The 20,068-nt window shown below is 43.8% G+C and overlaps 1 protein-coding gene across 5 annotated transcripts in view; it reads right to left on the reverse strand.

Moving 5' to 3' along the window:
• Positions 1-3,283: 3,283 nt before the first annotated feature.
• Positions 3,284-20,068, reverse strand: part of LOC142370092 (sodium channel protein type 3 subunit alpha-like) — a 316,646-nt gene continuing 299,861 nt past the window's right edge. For all 5 annotated transcript variants that reach the window (XM_075452519.1, XM_075452518.1, XM_075452520.1 and 2 more), the window contains exons 28-32: positions 16,339-16,392; positions 16,011-16,148; positions 15,816-15,920; positions 13,272-13,542; positions 3,284-10,292 (exon numbers count right to left, since the gene is read on the reverse strand). In XM_075452519.1, coding sequence (XP_075308634.1) covers positions 8,998-10,292; positions 13,272-13,542; positions 15,816-15,920; positions 16,011-16,148; positions 16,339-16,392 — 1,863 coding nt within the window. In that variant the 3' untranslated portion in view covers positions 3,284-8,997. The remainder of the gene's footprint in view (positions 10,293-13,271; positions 13,543-15,815; positions 15,921-16,010; positions 16,149-16,338; positions 16,393-20,068) is intronic.

Raw genomic sequence — 20,068 nt, forward strand, 5'->3', positions numbered from 1 at the left:
ATCTGTGTTTCCAGATATCAGAGTCGAGCTGTAAAACGGTCGTAACGTGCACAGGACTCCATCCTTTAAAGCGGATTGCATGAAATATGACTGTCTCAATGACTTCAACTGTCTTCCAGGCTGAACACAGTTCTATTTAGCTGTGCATGTGACACCTGAAAGTATTTTATCTGCACTCTTTACTTTTAAATTAATTAATTAATGATTATTTTTTATATTTTTATTTTTCCCCCTCTTCTTCGATTGCTTTTAACTGCGTTTTATTTTTTATCTTTTAAATGCCTTGTGTTTATGCAAAGCACATTGAGTTGCCTGTGGTATGAAATAAATAAAGATGCCTTGCCTTTGGGTAAAACCCTTGCCGTATCATTCCACTCGAAGGGTTAAAAGACATTTCATGGTGTCTTATGAGCTGCTACTGGAGGGGCCAGAAAAAAGAACCCCTTAATGACCCTGGCTCCTCTGGTTTAGATGCAGTTTCCCCGCGCTGCCGCCAGAGGGCGCTGCCGCGCACCATGGAGAGCAGCCGTACCTAAAGAATATCAGCACAAACGGCACAATCAGGTGTTTGCTTCACGGGAAACTATCCGGCTATAAAAAACTGGGGAATGGTTCCTCTCAGAAAGACTCGGGGACAGATGGGGAAGCTCCTTTTAACATCTGCTGAGGATGTCTGGCACCTCTCTGAATTTGTAGGCTGGCACGGAGGTTACATAACCGAGTAAACAAGCCGACGCTCACGCGCACACTTTGCCTCTCTCTCAGTTCAGTGCCTTGCTCAAGGGCAATGCGGCAGCTCAGAGAGGACGGTCTGTTTAATCAGATGACATCAGCAGAGCTTAAGAGAGGTCATTAAGTAATAATTTAGTGTGAGCTGATTATAAAAACAATTATTTCCAGCTTCTGAAATGTTGCTGATTTTGATCTTTGTGAATAACTTTGAAATTTGTTGATTCTTTTGTCTTTAAGCTCAGCCTTTTCTCCCTGTTTCCCTTCCTTAAAGGGACAGTTCGCCTCTTTAAAGGGACAGTTCGCCTCTTTTGACATGAAGCTGTGTGACATCCCATATCAGCAGCATCATTTCTGAACATCTTCTTACCCCCTGCTGCGTCCTGTGAGCAGAGTTCCAGCCTCGTTTTGGTGTTGATGAAGGTAGTCCGGCTAGTTGGCTGGGGCTTAAAAAATAAAGCGTTTTCAGAATCAGAATCAGAATCGCTTTTATTGCCAGGTATGTGGACACACATGAGGAATTTAACTCCGGTTACACCTCGCTCTCTTTAGTGCAACAAGTACAAAAATAGACAAAAATAGACATGGAACAAGGCTAAAGTAGAAAGTGCAAATTGGTGCATGGTGCAAAGATGGATAGTAAATATAAATACAGAGTTCACAGTATGGTAGGATGTATTATTCAGGAGATGAACAGATATACTGAAGTCCGGTTTTAGCTGTTTAACATAGTTTTGCTTCTCAGAACAATATGCGTTCACCAGAGTAATACATTTGCATCACAAAATGGTTCTCCAGGAAAAAGTCAGACCTCACAATCTCTTGGCCCTATTTTCTCTCCCTTCGTATCACTGCCTGCTGTGCAGACCGAGCAGCAAACACCGTAACAGGCGCGGCTGTCGGCTGGCGGCAGCAGGCAGTGATACGAAGGGAGAGAAAATAGGGCCAAGAGATTGTGAGGTCTGACTTTTTCCTGGAGAACCATTTTGTGATGCAAATGTATTACTCTGGTGAACGCATATTGTTCTGAGAAGCAAAACGCTTTATTTTTTAAACCCCAGCCAACTAGCCGGACTACCTTCATCAACACCAAAACTCAGCTGGAACTCTGCTCACAGGACGCAGCAGGGGGTAAGAAGATGTTCAGAAATGATGTTGCTGATATGGGATGTTACACAGCTTCATGTCAGAAGAGGCGAACTGTCCCTTTAAATGATCAAATTTCTTGTTGGCTGAAGTAAAATTTGTGTCAATTTTATCCATCGATACGATTTTAAAGACGATAAAACACTGAAATTTCTGAATAAGAACTAAATATTTCATGGATGACAGCTGCTGCTCGTGTCGGCCGTCAGATAAATACAGAAAAACTGAGTCTGAGTCACAACATTTTAAAGGTTTTCAGCCCACTTCTTGTGTCCTTTGGCCCAGCTCAGCCTTTTCTCCCTGTTTCCCTTCCTTAAGGACGGCTTCCTGACAGCCACCCTTCCATGGAGCCCATTTCTGATGAGGCTTGGGCCAACAGCAGATGGATCAGCTGAAGGTCCAGATGCATCTCTCAGCTCCTGTGTCAGGTCTTTGCTGGATGTTTTCCTCTTTCTTAAGGACATCACTTTCAGATCCTGTTCATCTGCTGGAGATAGTTCTTTAGGACTGACACTTTTTGTGTTTTTTTTTGTGTTTTTTGTGTTTTATTTGGTGTTTTTTATGTTTTCTTTGTGTTTTTTTTGTTTTCTTTTGTGTTTTTCTGTTTTCTTTTGTGTTTTTTCTGTTTTATTTGGTGACTTTGGGGCAGATTTCCTCCTGTTCACCTGCTGGAGACAGTTCTTTAGGCCTGACACTTCTTCTTCTGTCCTCCACTTGTCCAGTTTCCTCAAATGTTTTAAGGACACGCTGCACACCATGCTGAGATATGCCAAGTTTTCAGCTAACAGCTCTTTGGGAATCACCTTGTTGCTGCAGAAATCCTGTTTTCTGTCTGTCACACTGTGTTATCTTTGCTGTTTTTCACACATGCAGCTCATTCAGAACGCTCCTGCTGGAGTTTTAACCCGGACTAAGAGATCTGAACACATCACAGCAGCTTTAAAATCTTTACTCTGGCTAGATTTTAAAAGCCTGCTGATGGTTTACAATCTGTGATCTGTTCAGAGAATATAAAGCCAGCAGAGCTCTTAGATCCAAGGACTCAGGTCAGCTGGTCCAGTCCAGAGTCCAGACTAAACATGGAGAAGCAGCATTTAGCTGTTATGCTGCCAACAAGTGGAACAAACTGCCAGTGGAGATTAAACTTTCACCAAATGGAGACATTTTTAAATCCAGGTTAAAGACATTTCTGTTCTCATGTGTCTATGCATGAAATCTGCACGATATCTTTGAACTTATCCGGTTTTTAATCATTTTATTTCCTCATGCTTTATGGAAAGCACTTTGACTTGTTCTGTGGATGAAACGTGCTCCACATGTAAAGAAGCGAAGGCTTCTGCTCAGCACGTCTTAAATCTAAATAAAAGGTGAATGCAGGTTTGAATCCAACAAACAACATCACAGCTGGTTCAGTAGTAAATTCTTTTCTGCTTTATTACAGGAGGCTGTTGTTTTATATACAGAGACATGGATTTGCAAAATACTAAAAAGTATTTCAACTCAAAGTACTAAAAAGTATATATATATATATGTGTGTATATATATATTTATATTCTAATTCTTGTCTCTAAAACACCAGGGTGGGGTCACTCCTTCACACCGAGGTCCCCCCGGCTGTGCTCACACGGAAACCTCGGCTCACTGACTGAGTAACTTTGGAGGCTTTGCAGGATCCTCTTCAACATTCCTAAAACACTTTCACCCTCCGACCGTGACCTTCTTCCTGCACACACACAATTACATGAAACCTCTCACCTCCGGCTGTGTGAACTCTGCTTTCTGGGGGGGGGGGGTATGAGGCTTCAGCAGGACTGATATGATGCTGGAAGTCTGGGGGAACCAGCTCCACAGCCGCTGTGTAAACGGGCTGAGCAGGGAGAGGATAATCCAAAGAATAAGACACAGCATCGCCTGTTTACACTGTAAAACTGTTGTATTGCATTTTTCACACAGTAAATATCAACAATGAGAGCAGGAAGGAACAATGCAGCCACGCGTTTCCTGTGCATTTCTTCCATGTAGGGGGGGGTTTAGTTTCAAAAGCAGCTTTTGGTTTAAAAATGGGGGAAAGGAGCAGATTCTCCATCCTAACGTGGACTCTTCCAAACTCCCCTTCAGCAGCACATGGTCTCACCCACAGCTGGGCTCCAAACATATAACAGTTTGAGAAGGTTGGAAAGGGACACTTTCCTCCTCCTGGGCCCGCTGGAGGTCTGAGTTAATAAATGCTGTGACTGCGTCGGGCTCCTCTGGATGTTCGGGTGCAAACCGACGTCGGAGGTCCAGATTCACTGAAGCAGCGCTGTGGCAGCAGCTGCTAACTGTCCGAAAATCAGTCTTACCAAGTATATTTGTCTCATTTCTAGTCAAAATATCTCATTACACTTAATATAAGACACAACTGCCTAACAAGCACCATTTCAGCCAGATATAGGGACTTGTTTTAATACAATACATCTGGAATATCTTGTTAAATGAAAAAGTCTTGAAAACAAATTGTTTTGAGTCACATATCATATGAAACAAGCTTTTTTTTTACATTTGAAGAGGTTTTTAAGCTAATTTCAAGATCACTTTTAACTCAAAAGTCCTAAATATCACATTTTATTTCAAGAAATCTGCACAAGCCGATTTTCACTAGTTCCATTGGCAGATTTTTTTGCTTATTTCAAGCAAAAACGTCTTTTATTTGTTGTTTTTTTACTTATTTTTGGAGGGGCATTTATCCCAGTGTTCTGGTGTCCTGTTCGTACCGAGAGGACATAAAGTTTCCACCCGGCAACCAGGGAAATCTGGAACTACTTTGAACTGGGCTTTGAGTGAGTGGACAGGTTTAAATCAGGTGAAAAAGCTGGATTTTAGCTCTTGTTCCCACACCACTGACCAACACTTTAAACACTAAACATGGAGAAGCAGCATTTAGCTGTTATGCTGCCAACAAGTGGAACAAACTGCCAGTGGAGATTAAACTTTCACCAAATGGAGACATTTTTAAATCCAGGTTAAAGACATTTCTGTTCTCATGTGTCTATGCAGGAAATATCTTTTAACTTATCCGGACTGTTGCTGGTTTTTAAATTCATTTGAATTATTTTATTTGTTTCTCTTTCTATTCCTTTATGTATTTGTAATGCTTCTTCCACTCCCTGCTGCAATGCTTTTATTTTATGTAAAGCACTTTGAACTGTTTTGTACATGAAATGTGCTACATAAATAAATTTGATTTAACTTTAACAGCTCGTGGTTGAGTCCATATTTCATCAAACCCGTTAAACTGTTTTTTTCTCGGTTTCTCCAACATGAAATTCCCAACATTTGGACTAAAGCCAGCCTGAACGGGCGCTGTTCGCCGGTTTTTGATGCTCTGCGGACGCAGCTGTGATGAAATAAAGAAAAAGAAAAAAAGATCTAATCTAAACACTTTGAGATCGAACGCTAAGCAAAGACTTCAGTGAATCTGAACCTGTCTGCTACCTGTGCTGTTTGCTCCCACGAAGGAAGAGTCCCAGTCAGGATGGAGGCGCAGGAGGCGGCGAGGGGACGGGGGGCTGCCAACCTTTTAATATCAAAAACCATAAGAATCAACTCACCAACCAGCCAGCCAAACGTTACAGCCACCAGTGGAGCGCGTCCTCAGCCCATGGATGGGGAGCATGGCTTGGTGTTGGGTTCATGTGTAGCAGGCACACTCTGGGTCTATTGCTACTGAAAACAGCCCTTCAGCACAACTGCAACCTGAAATACCTGCAGTGTATTTACCGACTTTACATGGTGATCTATTCTCCGGAGAGTCTAGTAGAAATAAGAGTCCAGAAGGTGCCAGTAAAATAGTTTTTTTGTTTTTTTTTTGTTCTTTTTCCATTTCTAAAACGAGTCTAGTAAAGCGTCACTTAGTAAAGATCCCTTGGGTTACCACGACAACGGAGACGGAGAGAGAGACGGAGGTGGTTCCAGATTTGGAGGCGGACCGTCGCTGTACACTTTGACCTTCCTGCGGGTGTTAATGTGGCTGCCGCGGCGCCGCAGGTCCGAACCTCACCTGTGCGTTCGCCTAGCAGGTGTCGGCAAACCGTTATTGCTTTGACGCGGTTAGTTTTTTTTCTTTTTTCTTTTTCTCTGTGCAAAGAGGAGGAGCCTCGCTGATACGACCAAAGCGTGTCCAAGAAAACCAATAAACAATCAATAAATAAATAAATAAATAGAGCAGAGCTTTGATTTGAACAGGGATTTATAAAAAGTCTGATATCACAATCACCTTTAATGGAGAAACTAAACCAGAAAAACTCATTTTGAGAATCTCTGAAATGAAACGTCGAGCAAAGAAGAAGAAGCAGAACAGCTTGTGGTGTCCTGGAAAAAGTTCCTATTCTGGGTTTTAAGTTTAAAGGAAACCTGATCCTTCGCGCCGCAGTAAACGCGCTCATTAAGCTTTGCTGCAAAGTTTCTGCAAAGTTGAGCCAAAGTGTTCATGCGAGCCACAAAGAAAGCGTTCAGGAACCTGAACAAGCTCCCTGCTTTAATCCTGATCCGAGCAAGTCTTTAAATCTACATCTGTGAAAGGGACCCCATCGTTATCCGGGTGGGCTCCGGCCCCAAAAAGCAGCCGTTAGATGGAGTTGTCGAGGCTCTTACGGCAGAATGAAGGACTGGTTGGAGGTTTCAGTTGGTGGGAAAAGGATCATTTGTTTACAGTAAGAGAACGATGCAGTCTGATTCTCTGAGGGTTAAGGCTACCTTTACACGGAAACGATCTGAAAGCAAAACGCAAAAGTGGCGTTTCGTTTTCACTTTTAAATCTGCGTTTAGACGGAAACGCAAAAGTGTGTGACGTTTCATATTTATCGATGCAGTAAACACTAGGTCGCCTGCTCTCTCTATGAAGAGCGTAGTTCATATGTTTGGTCTGTTCTTTACTGCTCTCGCTCATCATTGCTGTTATCTGATGAAATGACTCTTGAACGTCAGTTACCGCGCCTAAGGCGAGTTGAAAGTCCGCAGGGACGGACATGTTGATGGCCTACTGATGTGTTTCCCACGGTTTCCTGGCGCTTTATTATGCTCGTCACGTCATTTCTATGTGACGAGAAATGCAATTTTGCGTTTTTCATCCTTTACACGGCGGCGCGACAGTGGAGCGTTTTCAAGAATTCCACTCTGGAGGGCGGTTTCACTTTTTTGCGTTTTCATGCCCCCAAAACGCCGTTACCATCTAAACCAGGGGTTCTCAAATGGGGGTACTTGGAGGCACTCCAGGGGGTACTTGAGATTTTGAAAAATATATTTAAAAAATAGCATCAATTCAAAAGTCATTATAAATATCAATTAATATAAGTTCATGTATGTTCAGGTACCCAAATGGCGGCGTTCTACTGGCTACTAGAGCGTAACAGTGACGCGACTGATAACCATGAATCGCGGCATTTGCCTTTTACATGATAGATGAAATAAATCACTGTCGCCTTGACAACACAAACAATGGAGTCCTGGTTAAAGCGCGGCAGCGGTGCTGCTGAGAACACAGAGGGACAGGTGACAAAGAAGGTAAAAACACAGACTCCCCCAAAATTCCGACAGTATTCGGAAGAATACGCCCAAATGGGATTCAGGTCCACCAGCTCCAATCCTCCCATGGCGTTGTGTTTTTTCTGTGGGGATAAGTTGGCTCACAGTGGAATAAAGCCAGCGCACCTCCAGCGTCATCTCAAGACAAAACACGCATGTCACGTTTTTTAAGAGAAAACTTTCGGAATCTAAACGATATAGTTTTTAATATAGTTTTGGGTTTTTAACCCGCTTTCGTTTCCGTGTAAAGTGCCCCTAAAAGCTCTATAAGGTCACAGATTATAAAGTAACTCCTGGTCTGAGGACTGATAAACATGTGCGTTCATGTTCCAGTGGGAGGTTTAAACGGGAGGTTTTTCCAGGACACTCGGCATTCAACGCATCGTAAAAGTGAACGGGCTAAAATCCTGACGCCCAAAGTCCCGACTCACGGCGGTGGGGGATTGGCCAAAAAAGCTTTGCAACATGTGGTTTGTACAGAATAGGCGTGAGTATCCTTTAAGTTGGTCAACTCTAAAGCTATGATGTGAGTTTCTGTTTCTAAACAAAGGGCGACTCCACCTGAGGAAGCTGATGATATGGAAGTCATTTAAAGTGATATTCTTACATAATCATGCATTTATAATGAGTAATCTAACAGCTAGCAGCCTCCAGATTAATCTTCATGCAACAGGGCGGGAGAACGTCTGCATTTAACGGGACGTTTAGACCGATCCCCCGCCGACCGCGTTCGTCACCATGGCGACGGTGGCTCGCCCCTGCACTTGTTCTGGTATCGGGCGTTCTCCCGGGAGAAAAATAAACGCCCGTGTGTGTGTGTGGTGAAGCGACAGCAAATGTAAACTCAAGGGTGCAAAACCGCCAGCGTTCTCGTCTTTTTCCCCCTCTCCATCTTCACAGCCGCTCCAGAGTCAAAAGGTTTTTCAACTTACTCTAAAAAATATAAAAAATAGTAATAATTGTACCGCTATTAAAAGACAGGTAACATCAACAACGTTATACTTTTACTACGAAAACTTGAAATCACGTGGCCCTCCTCTCTGGGGTCAGAAAGCCGCTCGGGCGCCACCGCCAAGCAAACCGAGTATATTGATCAACTTTGGGAAGGCACAACCCCCCCCCCGACAATAAATGATGGATACATCTGTGATATAGTCACTCTGACCAGCTGCAGCCAAAGATTAGTCCCAACTCCCCAACCAAGCAGCGGCTCCTTTTTCATTCTTCTTCTCTCGCTCCAAACATGGCAGAGTTGGCTCGGTAGACGGGGTTTCCCTCTGCGGTTCCCGTCCTTCCCTTCAAGAAAAGTGCTGTTCGATAGAGTCCAGGAATCTCCATGGCAACAGGAAATAACATGAAAGGTAGTAAAGGTTCCGCTTGTTTGCTCCTTCGCTCGACTCGTATCGCGGTTCCTTTGTCATAGCTGCGTCCTCAGTGTCCTCAGTGTCCTCTGCGTCCTCAGTGTCCTCTGCGTCCTCAGCGTTCTCAGCTATGATACATTCAGTAAACACGATGGAACAAACACGCTTCACCCAAAACGAGGTTGGATGTGGGTTCCTGCTATGGGACCGTTTCCGTCTCGCCGTCGGGGTCGGCTGCTGATGGCGACCCTTGGCCGTCTGCGGCGCCGGCCGCCGTTTCTGTTTGGACGGCGAGCGGACGGAGGGTTTCCGAAGTGGCTCGCGTGACGCTGTCGTAGGACGGCGGAGACGAGGTGGAGGAGATGGTCTCGGAGCGCTCCGCCCCGAACAAACCGGAGCCGTAGTTCTCCTTAATCATTGCGGCGATCAGTCCTTCTTTCTCGGGTGCGTCTTCCCCAAACGTCCCCTCCTCCCCCTCCCCCCCCTCGGTGGCGGCGTGCCGCGGCGTGGTGATCTGGCGATACAGGTAGGAGGCGGCCTTCATCTGCCGCCTCACCAGGTGCCTGCGGTAGCACCTCTGGATGATGGTGGCAGAGACTTCTTCCTGTTTGCGCCTCAGAGTTGTGGTGATGGGCTCGTAGGAGATCTTCGACGGGTTGGCCATCATGAACTTCTCCTCCATCTGCTGCTTGAGGGCGTCCATCTCGCCCGACTCGCCCAGGACTCGCTTGGTGAAGGCGAACAGGATGTCCAGGCAGTGGATCTTGTCGCCGCTGACCATGGGCAGGTCCATGGAGATCAGCTTGATCTTGTTGGGCTTGCCGATGCGCAGCGGCTCCGACAGAGCGTCGGCGAAGTCGGACAGCTTGACGTACTCGATGAACTGCGTGGCCTCGGGGTCGAACTTCTCCCAAACCTCGTAGAACATCTCAAAATCGTCCTCGCTGAGGGGTTCGGTGCTCTCCTCCGTGGCCACGCTGAAGTTCTCCAGAATGATGGCGATGTACATGTTGACCACGATGAGGAAGGAGATGATGATGTAGGTGACGAAGAAGGTGATGCCCACCGACGGGTTGCCGCAGTTGCCCCTGACCGTGGTGCCGGTGTGGGGGATGTTGGCGTTGCACTCCTCGGGGGAGTTGTTGAGGATGGGGCTGAGCAGGCTGTCCCACCCTGCAGACGTGGTGATCTGGAACAGGCAGATCATGCTGTTCCCAAACGTCTCGAAGTTGAACATGTCGTCGATCCCCGCCTGCCGCTTGACGTAGGCGAAGTTGGCCATGCCGAAGATGGCGTAGATGAACATGACGAGGAAGAGGAGGAGCCCGATGTTGAAGAGGGCAGGGAGGGACATCATGAGGGCAAACAGTAACGTTCGGATGCCCTTTGCACCCCTGATGAGCCGGAGAATGCGTCCAATACGGGCCAATCGGATCACTCGGAACAGGGTGGGCGAGACGAAGTACTTCTCAATGATATCAGCAAGCACGATCCCTGGAAAACAGATGAAAAAGAACAATGTGAAAGTTTCCTTGTTAAACTTCAATACAGTCGAGTTAGGATTCCAGGGTCAGGCTGAGCCTGAGAAAACGTTCGACTTTTAAGCATCAACTGTTTTTCAAGGCATTGCCATGGTTACCCATTTTAAAGCCTTGAATTCACTGTTTCGGCTGCCGCCTTCCAGCAGCGTCAATTCAGCCAAAGCTAAGGTATGGCGAGGTCACTATAGTCACATGACTACAGTATCAATCAATAAATATACACGCCCAGCAAATAATCACCACAAAAGTCTGCTATGTAGCTTATCTGTGTGCAAATGCAGTCTCACTCACATAGCCGCTAACATAACAATGGACTCGTCTCCGTCTCCCTGTTAGCATTAGCATTAGCATTAGCGGCGGAGGTCCTGAAGTGGACAGCCTCGTTAACAGCCTGAATCCCGCCTTCACTTCCTGGTCCTCCTTCCTCCGCCGCTGGGGCAACATTGGACCCATCATCACCTGCCCTTTTTTTGGTGATAAATAAATCTAGTTTTCTGCTTCCTTTTCATATTTTATATTAATTAGCAAACAACAAATCCCGCTAATAAGGTCAGCTTTGACCTCCAGGCTCCGTCATCTCGTGGGAGGGAGGGGGGGCTGGGAGATACCACATTTCAAAAGGGGAGATGATACTTAGATAAATTGATTGTGTTGTTCAGAATTTCATTTGTAGTTCATTTATATGTATTAAATAATGGCAGCTGCCATACCCAATTGACGCCCATGCCGCCTTCTCAGAGTTATGAAACCTATACTTATGAGGGATTTGTGGATTTGTATCCTCTGAAAGGATAAGTTGCAGTCGCTGTAACAGTTTAAGGCAAAGCGAAAGCTGGAGGGCCGTAAGGGAGCCTGTTAGCACAGCCGGCAGGTTCCAGGAGACTCCCAACACGTGTGCGTATACGCTCCGTTTGGCCACAGAATGACTGAGATGGCGACAGCCGGGAGCTCCAAATCATTACACAACAGTTTCTTCTGCGCTGCTAAAAGGACACGAGACATGATGCTGCGTTCCTCTGGTGCTCTTTAGTTCTGGATCGATTATCTGGCTGCATATATTAGAGACTCCAATCATGCAGTTTGCTGTTTTGCTCAGATTAGTTATGGAAGTTAAGTTGAACTTGGCTTTAAATCTAGTCAGTTGTTCCAGTCAGAACTACATGCAAGATGAAATGAAAGCTGTGGGCGTGCAACACCACCTCTAAAGGAAGTGTTACCTACCTCAGTAGTTAAAACTTAACCACATTTTAACTCCTGATTCTATCTATTGTTCTTATCTCTTTCTCTTTTGTTTAAAATTTAAATCGTGCTTTTTATTTCTGCTGTTGTAATGCATCTGTAAAGCACTTTGAATCACCTTGTAGTTGAATTGTGCCGCACAGATAAACTTGCCTTGCCTAAAGGGTGACACAGCAGTGATCTACTGGTTATTGACGGGTTAATGTTTTAGACATTTTAATTAGAAACCGGCCATTTAAAACGAGCTCTGATCTGACGGATTAGTTGTGAGCAGCATTCATCTTCCAGGACTAAACACTGCTCTTTTTTCTCTTTAAGCCGTGCCACCAAAAATCATTTAGCTGAAGGCTATTGGATTTCTTTTTATTCGATGCCATATCTGCAGGTTGCACCATTTAAAAGCTCTCGTTTGGGATGTTTCAGTCTTTACGTGGCAGCTGGGCTGTGATTACAACGTGAGTGATTGGTTGTGGAGGGTTGAGACGTCTTTCCCCCCCAACAGCCAGTCAAACGCTGTAATTTATCCACCTTTTCCTTGTTATCCAGGAGTGATAAACGTGAGGAGAAGCTGACCTGTCATCACAAACGCCCACACACAGACACACACTGCTAGCTTTCATTCATCTCCCTGCGCTGAGTTATGGGCGATGGAAAGAATGAGCAGAGGGGCGAGTTGAGAGGGAATCACCATCACGTTGTACATCACGTCAGCCGACACACACACACACACACACAGCTGATGTAACAGGTCAATCACGCTGGATTCGTCTCCAGAGGCCGCCTCCTGACAGCTCTGATTGCTGCCGTTACCTTCACCTCCTCCAGACAACCTCATCTGAGCGCGCTCAGAACGCACACATGCTGACACACACTTAATTACACACACGCCATCTTGTCGAGCTAATGGGAGGAGCCCCGGCAGCTAAATGAACTGCTCGCTTTGCTCAGCCCGCCTCGACATGTTGTATCTGTGTGCGCTGCCGTCGGCGACCACGCCAGACCTTGGTGTGTGGGCGAAAAAACGAAGGCCACATCGATGGTCACCGTGGTGACGGATTACTGTCATGCAGACGCTACGACGTTCCTGCAGACAGAACCGGTCAAACTTCCCATTCGGAGGGATTGTCGGGCACATTTATGCCACAAAAAGGAAAGAAATGAAGAGACTTCTAATCTTAATCTGCTGATGTTTTTATTTTAAAGCTGTAAAAGCCTAAAAATCAAAGTCTTACCAAGTATATTTGTCCCATTTCTCGTCAAAATATCTCATTACACTTAATATAAGACACAACTGCCTAACAAGTACTATTTCAGCCAGATATAGGGACTTGTTTGAAGACAATACATCTGGAATATCTTGTTAAATGAAAAAGTGTCACATGAAACAAGCTTTTTTTTTTACATTTGAAGAGGTTTTTAAGCTAATTTCAAGATCACTTTTATCTCAAAAGTCCTAAATATCACATCTTATTTCAAGAAATCTGTACAAGCCGATTTTCACTAGTTCCATTGGCAGATTTTTTTGCTTATTTCAAGCAAAAACGTCTTTTATTTGTTGTTTTTTTACTTATTTTTGGAGGGGCATTTTTTCCAGTGTAGGCGGAGAAAAAATAAGAGAAAGAACGTGTGTAAGGATGGAGAATAAAGGCTAGAAGTGGAGGAAAGAAGGAAAGGAGGAAGCAGAAGAACTCACCGACGATGGAGAGGATGACGACCACGAAGTCGAAGATGTTCCAGCCGACGGTGAAGAAGTAGCATCGCAGCGCCACAATCTTGAGGAGGCACTCGGTGGTGAAGACGATGATGAAGGCCAGGTTGACGTTGTGCAGGATCTTCTCCATCTGAGGCGACTGCTCGTCCGTCTCCACCATCATGGTGATCATGTTGAGGAGGATCAGCACCATGATGAGGATGTCGAACGCCTGCTTCCCAACCAGGTCGAAGAAGAAGCCCTGCAGCTCGTTCTGGGGAGAAGGAAGTGAGCGGTTAGCCGACTGCACCTCGCCACGTTCGGGCTTCACGTTCACAACACGAGCCCCTTCTCCATGTTTTTAACCCTTGTGCGGTCTTAACATTCTGTTTACACTGGAAAAAATCAAAGTCTTACCAAGTATATTTGTCTCATTTCTCGTCAAAATATCTCATTACACTTAATATCAGACACAACTGCCTAACAAGTTCTATTTCAGCCAGATATAGGGACTTGTTTTGATACAATACATCTGGAATATCTTGTTAAATGTAAAAGTCTTGAAAACAAATTGTTTTGAGACACATATCATATGAAACAAGCTTTTTTTGACATTTGAAGAAGTTTTTTAGCTAATTTCAAGATCACTTTTATCTCAAAAGTCCTAAATATCACATCTTATTTCAAGAAATCTTGTCAAGCCGATTTTCACTAGTTCCATTGGCAGATTTTTTTGCTTATTTCAAGCAAAAACGTCTTTTATTTGTTTTGTTTTTTTTAAACTTATTTTTGGAGGGGCATTTCTTCCAGTGTACTCCCCTTGTCCTATTCTTGGACCTCTTCTGTTTAACTTGTATATGCTCCCTTTGGGTCAGATATTGCAGAACTTTAACATCAATTATCACAGTTATGCAGACCATACACAACTTTATGTGTCTCTGTCACCATGGCGACTGCAGCCCAGCAGACGTACTGTGTCAGTGTCTGGAGGAAGTAAACACCTGGATGAGAGAGAATTTTCTACAATTAAATGAAGACCAAAACTGAGATCATTCTGTTTGGTAGCAAAGAGAAGAGGGTCAGCGTTGGTACATATCTTGAGACTCGGGACCTTACAATCACTGAGCAAGTTGGTAACCTCGGAGTGTTGATAGACTCAGATCTGACTTTCAGCAGCCACATCAAAGCTGTCACCAAGGCAGCTTTTTACCATCAGAAACATCAACAGAATTAAAGGTTTCCTCTCCCAGAAAGACCAGGAGAAACTCATCCATGCATTCATCTCCAGCAGACTCCATTACTGTAACGCTCTTTTAACTGGACTTCCCACAAAGAGCATTAAACATCTGCAGCTCATCCAGAACGCTGCTGCTGGAGTTTTAACCCGGACTAAGAGACCTGAACACATCACAGCAGCTTTAAAATCTTTACTCTGGCTTCCAGTCAGTCACAGAATAGATTTTAAAAGCCTGCTGATGGTTTACAATCTGTGATCTGTTCAGAGAATATAAAGCCAGCAGAGCTCTTAGATCCAAGGACTCAGGTCAGCTGGTCCAGTCCAGAGTCCAGACTAAACATGGAGAAGCAGCATTTAGCTGTTATGCTGCAAACAAGTGGAACAAACTGCCAGTGGAGATTAAACTTTCACCAAATGTAGACATTTTTAAATCCAGGTTAAAAACATTTCTTTTCTCATGTGTCTATGCAGGAAATATCTTTTAACTTATCTAGACTGTTGCCTGATTTTAAATTCATTTAAATGATTTTATTTGTTTCTTTTTATATTCTTTTATGTATTTTTAATGCTTCTTGCACTCCCTGCTGCAATGCTTTTATTTTATGTAAAGCACTTTGAACTGTTTGTACATGAAATGTGCTATATAAATAAATTTGATTTGATTTTGATTTTATTGGTCAAAAATGACCCGCCCTACCAAAGCCCCAAAATAAAGCAACTTAATTGAATTTTAAATCCAAATTCTATTTTGTATGATGAAACCACCTGTTATTTATCTATTCAACTCAGTTCAATACATTTTTTATCATGTATTTTTTTGTTACACAATACAAAAAGACAAATCACCAGTTTTCAGGATTACACTTTTTTTTTTTAGTTTTTTTTACCACAAACCAACTGTCAGTTGGACCAACAGTTTTCTTGTTTTCTCAGTTTTCTTTTACATAATAAAGGTTTATTATTGCTATTATATAAATGTGAAGTAATTACTTCTGAATTAATTATATTGAAAGACAGTTAAAAAAACCTGAACTTTTTTCTGGTGTTTAAATGTTTTTATGATTCACGGGTCAAAAATGACCCATAAGACAATCTTTGTACCCTAGTGGTGTACAGCCCACATGGAAACATAAACAAAAATAAAGTGTGACTTTTTCTAATGATGGGGTCCCTTTAAGAAAAGTCTAGGAAACATTTCAAGTTGGAAAAAGATAGTTTAAGGTATTTTTTCTACAGCTAAACATGGTAGTGGTTCACTACATGGTAGGTTTAAATGCTAAACTCCCCCCGACTCTGGGAGGGTGACGTACCAGAGGCCTTGGGATGGGCTTCTGAGGCTTCTTGGAGCCGAGCTTCTTCATGGCATTGTAGTACTTCTTCTGCTCCTCCGTCATGAAGATGTCCTGCCCCCCTAAGTAAACACACCGGGCAACGACTCGGTTATTCTAACTGAAACAAACAGGCCGGCGGCCCCACACACAGTCGCTACATCTGATGGTGCTTATCTTTCGCTTCTGCTGGTTGAAGTTGTCGATGATGACGCCGATGAACAGGTTGAGGGTGAAGAAGGAGCCGAAGATGATGAAGATGACAAAGTACAGGTACATGTACAGGTTGATCTCCTTGATCGGCTGCTCCTCAACCTGCAAAGGGAAACTTTGTCATTTGGGTTTTCCTTCAACTTTAATCACATTTCTCCTTCGTAAACATGACTTTTTAAACCTGAACTATCAGCTGATACAATCAAGTCAAACATTTTCTTCTTCATCCTAACTATTCTCCCCGATGAATGTCCCTGAAATCGTTTTTTAACCCTTTAAAACTCGAACTTACAGCTCTGGAGTCCACTGCTGCGTACATGATCTCCATCCAGCCTTTGAACGTTGCCTTGAGAACAAAAACACAAACAAACAATAAAATTGGGATCATAGAGACGCGTGTTTGCATGGTGTGCAGGTTTGATGGCTCAGCCTCTAAAACCATCTAAAAACCATCATTTCAGCTCTGTTCATGTGTCGTTCCACGATGGTGGAACGACCTGCCGAGCGCTACCAGAACAGGAACGTCCCTGAATATCTGCAAGACTCTTCAGAGAGCATCTCCTACCCTGCACTGACCCCGTCACCTCTGACAGAGTCTGACTCAAGGTTTCCTTCTACGTGTCCTATTGTTAGCTGTGATATTAGCTTTGATGTTAGCTGTGATGTTAGCTGTGATGTCAGCTTTGAAGTTAGCTTTGATGTTAGCTGTGATGTCAGCTTTGATGTTAGCTTTGATGTAAGCTTTGATGTAAGCTGTGATGTTAGCAGTGATGTTGGCTGTGATGTTGGCTGTGATGTTAGCAGTGATGTTAGCTTTGTTTTTAGCTTTGATGTTAGCTTTGATGTATGGTGTGATGTAAGCTGTGATGTGAGCTTTGATATTCACTGGGATGTTAGCTTTGATGTAAGCTGTGATGTTAGCTAAGATGTTAGCTTTGATGTTAGCTTTGATGTAAGCTGTGATGTTAGCTGTGATGTTAGCTGTGATGTTAGCTTTGATGTTAGCTGTGATGTTAGCTCTAATGTTAGCTGGGATGTTAGCTTTGATGTCAGCTGTGATGTTAGCTGTGATGTTAGCTCTGATGTTAGCTGTGATTTTAGCTTTGATGTTAGCTTTGATGTAAGCTGTGATGTTAGCTGTGATGTTAGCTTTGATGTCAGCTGTGAAGTTAGCTGTGATGTTAGCTTTGATGTTAGCTGTGATGTTAGCTGTGATGTTAGCTGCGATGTTAGCTTTAATGTTAGCTGTGATGTTAGCTTTGATGTTCGCTTTGGTGTTAGCTGTGATGTTAGCTGTGATGTTAGCTTTGATGTAAGCTGTGATGTTAGCTGTGATGTTAGCTGTGATGTTAGCTTTGATGTTAGCTTTGATGTTCGCTTTGATGTTAGCTTTGGTGTTAGCTGTGATGTTAGCTGTGATGTTAGCTTTGATGTAAGCTGTGATGTTAGCTGTGATGTTAGCTGTGATGTTAGCTTTGATGTTAGCTTTGATGTTCGCTTTGATGTTAGCTTTGATGTAAGCTGTGATGTTAGCTGTGATGTTAGCTGTGATGTTAGCTGTGATGTTAGCTGTGATGTTTGCTTTGATGTTAGCTTTGGTGTTAGCTGTGATGTTAGCTGTGATGTTAGCTTTGATGTAAGCTGTGATGTTAGCTGTGATGTTAGCTGTGATGTTAGCTTTGATGTTAGCTGTGATGTTAGCTCTAATGTTAGCTGGGATGTTAGCTTTGATGTCAGCTGTGATGTTAGCTCTGATGTTAGCTTTGATGTTAGCTGTGATGTTAGCTTTGATGTTAGCTTTGATGTAAGCTGTGATGTTAGCAGTGATGTTAGCTTTGATGTCAGCTGTGATGTTAGCTGTGATGTTAGATTTGATGTTAGCTGTGATGTTAGCTGCGATGTTAGCTTTAATGTTAGCTGTGATGTTAGCTTTGATGTTCGCTTTGGTGTTAGCTGTGATGTTAGCTTTGTTTTTAGCTTTGATGTTAGCTGTGATGTTAGCTTTGGTGTTAGCTGTGATGTCAGCTGTGATGTTAGCTGTGATGTTAGCTGTGATGTTGGCTGTGATGTTAGCTGTAATGTTAGCTTTGATTTCAGCTGTGATGTCAGCTGTGATGTTAGCTGTGAGCTGTGATGTTAGCTTTAATGTTAGCTTTGATTTCAGCCGTGATGTTAGCTGTGATGTTAGCTGTGATGTTAGCTGTGATGTTAGCTGTAATGTTAGCTTTGATTTCAGCTGTGATGTCAGCTGTGATGTTAGCTGTGAGCTGTGATGTTAGCTTTGATGTTGGCTGTGATGTTAGCTTTAATGTTAGCTTTGATTTCAGCCGTGATGTTAGCTGTGATGTTATATCCTCATTTGTAAGTCACTTTGGATTGTGTAGCTTTGGTTTTCCCTGTTGGGTTTTTAAGGAGTTGGTGAGTTAATGGAAGGCTTCTCAGGTAGTTGTAATTGGACTCCAATCTTTTTACAGAAAGAATGACATCATGGGAGCATAGCTACAGCGTATATAACACAATGCTGCTAATGAAGAGTGTACTTTTAGTACATGGCATCGTTCTTAAGTTCTACTTCAACGAGGAGATGAACCAGAGTCCTCTCCAACATTTCTATCAGCATAAAAAAAAAAATCAGAGCTCCTGTTTCTTTGTGAGTTTCTCTGTCACCACGGCGACGCACATTTCCTCCACTTGTCTGAACATTTTCCCCCATGTTTTAGATGGAAATTAGAGGGAAATGGCTACTGCTGTTTTTCCGCAATGAAACATCTTCAAGTCCTTCAGTGGGCTTCCATCCCTCAGCGGGGAGAGACGAAGAAGTAAAAGATTCATGCATAAAGAAAGGCAGCACTTTGTTCTGAGTGTGCGTCTGCCGGCCGTCACTCAGGCCTGAAATCAGCTCGTCGCCACGGGTTACCATCTGTTATTATTGTGGTCTGTAGAGTTTGAGGGACGGCGGCACGCTGTAAAAGATCACAAACTTTGCTGAGCAGAGGTTGAAGCTTAGATGCCAGTCTCTGGCTCTGGACCCACCAATGATTGCCGTCACACTTTGATTTATGCTGCAACAGGCTGAGGAACCCGGTTTCCTCCTATTTTCACCTCGGTTTCACATCTCACAGCGGACCATTTTACTCGTTTTTCACCTGAAAGTCCAGACTGTGGTTTGAGCTTTGGTTCATGTGTGAGTCACATTTTCTACGTTTGATCCCGTCAGGTTTGCTTTCACACTGAATACGAACACCTGTTGACCTTCGTTATCTGCATCTCTCAAAAGTTGATCGCTTTAGAAACAGGCTTAAAGGGACAGTTCGCCTCTTCTGACATGAAGCTGTGTAACATCCCATATCAGCAACATCATTTCTGAACATCTTCTTACCCCCTGCTGCGTCCTGTGAGCAGAGTTCCAGCCTCGTTTTGGCGTTGATGAAGGTAGTCCGGCTAGTTGGCTGGGGTTTAAAAAATAAAGCGTCTTGCTTCTCAAAACAATATGCGTTCAACAGAGTAATACATTTGCATCACAAAATGGTTCTCCAGGAAAAAGTCAGACCTTACAATCGCTTGGCGCTATTTTCTCTCCCTTCGTATCACTGCCTGCCGCGCCTGTTACGGTGTTTCCTGCACTTCGGTCTGCACGGTCTACACAGCAGGCAGTGATACGAAGGGAGAGAAAATAGGGCCAAGAGATTGTGAGGTCTGACTTTTTCATCAGCGCCAAAACGAGGCTGGAACTCTGCTCACAGGACGCAGCAGGGGGTAAGAAGATGTTCAGAAATGATGTTGCTGATATGGGATGTTACACAGCTTCATGTCAAAAGAGGCGAACTGTCCCTTTAAGTCTGCGTCAACATGCTGGCGGATGCCCCGTTTCCTTCTGGACGAATGGAGGAAGATAAACTGAAGGCTAGTTTGAATTGGTACGGTCATCACATTTCTTGCTCTTTGGCCTTTAAGCCGTCCTGAAACTCGCGCCTTAGAAACTCAGGAATCTATTTCAGAGGATGAATAAACCTGGACGGCTC

The sequence above is a fragment of the Odontesthes bonariensis genome, chromosome 20 (genome assembly GCF_027942865.1).
Source record: "Odontesthes bonariensis isolate fOdoBon6 chromosome 20, fOdoBon6.hap1, whole genome shotgun sequence".
NCBI lineage: Eukaryota > Metazoa > Chordata > Actinopteri > Atheriniformes > Atherinopsidae > Odontesthes > Odontesthes bonariensis.